Consider the following 5,312-nt stretch of genomic DNA (forward strand, 5'->3'; position numbering starts at 1 on the left):
CTGTTAGTAGTGGCGAGTTACTCGCTGTACGATTTGCGCGGGCTCGGATCCCGTCGCTTGCCACCAATGTTGGAAAGGCGATCCCAGGGGAGACAGAAGATGTCTGACTGCCCGCCCCGAGACCCACCTCCCTCTATGGAATAGGCTGAGCGCCGTAGGGAGGCCTCCTTGGCGAGGCTCCTCACCTACAATCTTAACAGCTGAGCAATCACACTACCACAGAAAGACACCACACGAAGGAATATTCTCAAGAATCTTTATATAAGAAAGAAAGGCAGGTTCTCGTAAGGTTATCACACCGGGATCCGTAAAGTCTTGGTTTCGGGAAAGGGGGTAGCGGGACAGTCTCGGCACCAACTGGTGCGTGGATAGTTCAAGGGGTCAGGCCGCGACAGCGTCAGCAGGGCCTCGATATAGTTCAGCGTGGCTCAGGCCGCGACAGCGTCAGCAGGGCCTCGAAGGTGGTTCAGCTCGGTCAGGCCGCGACAGCGTCAGCAGGGCCTCGAAGGTGGTTCAGCTCGGTCAGGCCGCGACAGCGTCAGCAGGGCCTCGAAGGTGGTTTCAGCTCGGTCAGGCCGCGACAGCATCAGCAGGGCCTCGAAGGTGGTTTCAGCTCGGTCAGGCCGCGACAGCGTCAGCAGGGCCTCGAAGGTGGTTTCAGCTCGGTCAGGCCGTGACAGCGTCAGCAGGGCCTCGAAGGTGGTTTCAGCTCGGTCAGGCCGCGACAGCGTCAGCAGGGCCTCGAAGGTGGTTTCAGCTCGGTCAGGCCGCGACAGCGTCAGCAGGGCCTCGAGGTTCCAGGTTCCAGAGTTCTTATCAGGATCAGCAGCGACGAGGTCAGCAGGGCTTCGACTCCAAGATACAACTGAAGTCCCAAATCAGGGCTGGCCCAGATATAGGACTGGAGTCCTTTGATGTCCGGACCCTCGCGCCTGGGGGTCAGAGGGGCCGGGATGAAGGTGTCCAGACACCCAGCAGGGGGGTGGAGCCAGCGCCCAGGGAGGCTGGGGGCGATTGATACCAGGCGTCCGGGAACGGCTGGAGGCCCATCGAAACCCCCCTTCTCCGGTATCCGCCAAGTGGCCACTCGACCACCTGGGAGGATCTTGGTGCCTCGATGTCGGGGCTTCGCTGGGGCCGGGGCCAGGGATGGCTGCGGCCACGTGCTCGGGACGTGATGGGCCCAAGATAGAGTCGGGCCGGAATGGGTGGCCTGGCATGGTTGCCAGACCGGCAGTGTTGGCGAGCAGGGTCCGCCGGGGTCCCAGGGGGGAGAGCCGTGGGTTGCCAGGGGGGCTGCTCTCATCGATGGTTCGTGTTCAGGGGGGTCGACAGCGGGTCGACGGAGGGCCGATGTCGTCCCGGGCCCGCCATGCGGGAGGGGTAGGACCACGCCACGAGGCCGAGTCCAACAACCATCGTTCACAAAGCCCTGACCAAGACAGGACCTAATCTCATTCAACCTTTATTCTGCCCCTATCAAACTAACAGGACCCTTAGATCCAGTAACAAGAACTTACTGATAGTCCCTAGGATAAGGAAAAGCCGTATGGACGGCAGGAGTTTTGCTGTACAGTCGGCAAAACTTTGGAACAGCCTGCCCGATATTATCCGGCTGGAAGAGAACCATCTCAGGTTTAGGAATATGCTGAAAACATTTTTATTCTCCTAAATCATCGGGGATGAATGGACCACTGAAGCGCTGGGCTGCCTCCTGGTAACCATGCGCTGTAGAAATGTGTAGTCATTTATTCATTCATTCATTTAGTACTAATACTGAATTTTTACTGCATATCTGTCATTGGCATCTGTGAGCATAATGCTATAGCCTTATAAACGGTTGTTGCAGTCTATATCAGCCATTAAAGGCCCACTCCAGAGTAATAGGCCCGAACTAAAGGGAAGGGCCTGTAACAGGGGAGTGGGTCTTTAATGGATGCTAAAGCCTGGAATGGCGGGCTGTAAGCCACTTAGAACAATTCCGTCCTATGACGGTAGAATGTTCTAATTTAAAAAACAACAAGAGACACCGGTTTTACAACTACTTTGCGCCTCTGAAAGCTCAGTTCCTTTAACGGCTCCTACTGCATGTACATGACTGGAGCTGTCAAAGGAGGCTGAAATCAGCATTGGATTATTCCTCTGTTTTGCTAAATTCTTCTTCATTTGGCAGATCATAGGGCGACCCAGAAGATGAGGTGGATTCCCTCATCTCTCTTTCCTCAGCTCGAGTGACTGGAGGAGGAAGGCTCAGAGTGTGCTCTTGTCCTGAGCCCCTGGGTCTCTTCTACCCCTGCACAATCCACAATGGTGGTGGGGAGGCAGGTGAGAGGAAGAGTCATAGGCTGTAGATTGGACATTGGAAAGTTGACAGCAGCAGGCTTACACCAGAACCCCACCATCCGCCACAGCGCCGCCGACTTCTGCATATCGAGCTATTACGCTCCCAATCCAGATGACATTTCCACGCTGGAAACAGCAGTACCGATTCCTCCATTGTTCATGGTATCTGCTTATCCGTTGAATTGCCTGATGTGATACGCAATTGCGTGTAATATTTAAAGACAACAATGATTATATTTTTGTCCTGATGATGATGCCCCTCATTTAACTCAGGCATCGAAACGTTGTCGACCAAAAAAAACCCTTATGCAATATGACATTTAAAATATTGTGAAATGCAATGGTGTGGTTATAACACTCTCTGTCTGTAACACTGACTACAAGTACACAGACATATTTTTGCTTTGCTCCTTTTACCATTCTGTTTGTTGTTTTGTCTGAATGTTGTGGGTCACGGCTGTGCCCACTTGTTATTAATGTGTTCATTCAGTTTTTATTAAGAAAATTGTTAAATAAATTCCTTGTCCGGTTGGACAAAAGACATAACACTTATCAGGTGTGTGATTATTGGCTCAGTATACCATTGTGTCCACGAGTAGGGACCACTGTTTTTTGTAACACAGCAGCAGGCTTATAGCCATACTTATAGCCACCTGCTGCTCAGTTATCTTCAAGGCAATCAACAAGTTGGAAACAGCATGCATTATGTGGGTAACTGCATCAGCCTGATGGCAGCCCACCTACGGCTACCAGTTTTGGTGTCTCTCTTGTTGGTCACTACTACCATGTCATCCTTCCCTTTCATATCAACACCATGGATGCTATTGCTGTCCTCCTTGACTTTCAGCACCTGATCCTTCTGCTAAAGGTCCAGTATCACGTTCCGGTATCTGTTGCATGGTAACTTATTGTTTTGGTTACTGCATACACTGTCAAGAAAGAAGAGTGAGGCGTCCAACGCGTGGGTATTGTTGTACTGGGAGTGGGGCGGGGGATATTGCTTGTTTACTTCCATAACTAAACCCCAACTTTTGCTGTTGTTTAAGAATGATGCTGAGTTCCTACTTTGCAGCTGAAGTATGGAGTCTCAAATTTAATGAGAATCTTGATCTTCTAAGAAATACTCTGTAGAGCGCCTGCTTTACCTCCTTGTTTCTCAAACTGTATATCATGGGGTTAAAGAAGGGAATGACCACCGAGTAGAAGACTGACACCACCTTGTTCATGTCCTGGGAAGGTAGATTGGTCACCCTAATGTACATGAAGACCATTGTCCCATAATAGATGAAGACCACAGTCAGATGGGAGGTGCAGGTAGAGAAGGCCTTCAATCGTCCAGTCGTTGAAGGAATCGCCATGATGGTGGTAATGATGCGCCCATACGACAACGCAATCACTAGCAGGGAGCTGAGGAGCACAACCATGGACACCAAGAAGTCCACAAGCTGTTTGACATGGCTGTCGCTACATGATAGTCCAAGAAGCGGCGAGGCATCACAGAAAAAGTGGTTGATGATGTTGGGGCCACAAAAAGTCTGTAGGCACAGAAATAGGATGGGCAAGATAGGAGTGAAGAAGCCAGTCAACCAGCAGCATGCTGCCAGCCGTGCACACAAACTGCTGGTCATTATGGCTTGGTAGCGCAGTGCGTTGCAGATGGCCGCATAGCGGTCGAAGGCCATGGCTGCCAGCAGAAAGCACTCCGTTGCTCCCAGGAACGTAAAGATGTACAACTGTGAGATGCAGGCAGTGTAGGAAATGTTCTTCCTTCCAGAGAGCATGTTCACCAGCAGGTTTGGCAGCGTCACAGATATGTACCCTATTTCGATGATAGACATGTTGACCAGGAAGACATACATTGGTTTGTGAAGGCGGTAGTCACAACATACAAGAAAGACAATGATGACGTTCTCTGTGACTGTCAAAATATAGATGAGTAGGAAAACCAGGAAGAGCAAAATCTCGCACCCCCGGGTGGTGGGGAAACCGACAAGGATAAATTCTGTCACTGTGGTTTGATTGGCTGTACTCATCCGTGGTGGCGAGTCCATCTGCAGGGTTTAGATAAGCACTGAGTCAGAGGAGTAAGCAATAGGTACACAAAGACCTGGTTCAGATACAGACACATGGACATTTTTTTCCTGGAAAATAGTTAGATGATGGTCTAGTTTTAGCGTTCAATTTGCAATTAAAGGTTAGAAGGTGGCATGGGTATATTCTCTCTACTAAGGACCGTACCCAAACTGTGGTTTAACTTTCACCATCCTAGCACAAGGATTGAACTGCCACATCTGGCAATAGCACATGGTGATATCTTTGCCCAGAAATAAAACACATTTCCACTACATTCAGCAAATTGTCAAACTGAGACTTTTTTTTATGAAACCTTACAAAAGAGTCGAGAATGCTAGGTGAGCAGGATTCCCTATCAATTGCATCATTTAGTGTTTGGTAGGAATTGAAAATCCTCCAATTCATTGAGGAAAAGCTGTCAAGAACAACACTTAAGATTACATATAAGAAGCAAATTTGTCAGAAATTACAAACAATATTTACATCAAATCAGAAATATGGCTTTAGGACAATTGTTGCATTTTAGAATCATAAATAGGTTTAAATGTAAGGGAGTAGAAAGAGAAAGAAAAGTAAAGCTACCATAACTACCAAACTCACCTTTGTAATAAATAAAACTAAAACATTAAAATATGCAGATAGTGAAATGCTGTAAATATTTTAAGTAAAATATCATATATTTTGGGATGATGACAAATATCATTACACCATATTATCATTGAGGTTCAGCATTACTGGGGATCAGTTCTTTAGCACCACCTCAGCACAAGAAGGTTTAAAAGCTATCAAAGTTGACAACATGTGGGATATTTTGAAGGACATCATAAAGAAGGAACAATTAATTCATTACTTATTTTTAGTTTATGAATGACACCTACCACATTTTGCTAGGTGAT

General features: G+C 48.2%; 1 protein-coding gene across 1 annotated transcript; it reads right to left on the reverse strand.

The window, feature by feature from the left end:
• Positions 1 to 3,404: 3,404 nt before the first annotated feature.
• Positions 3,405 to 4,376, reverse strand: LOC144757562 (olfactory receptor 6Q1-like). Its single transcript, XM_078646386.1, has one exon. It carries the CDS (start codon positions 4,374 to 4,376, stop codon positions 3,405 to 3,407), a length of 972 nt encoding a protein of 323 aa, XP_078502512.1.
• Between the last annotated feature and the right edge of the window lie 936 nt (positions 4,377 to 5,312).

This window comes from Lissotriton helveticus, chromosome 1_1 (assembly GCF_964261635.1).
Source record: "Lissotriton helveticus chromosome 1_1, aLisHel1.1, whole genome shotgun sequence".
NCBI classification, from domain to species: Eukaryota; Metazoa; Chordata; class Amphibia; order Caudata; family Salamandridae; genus Lissotriton; species Lissotriton helveticus.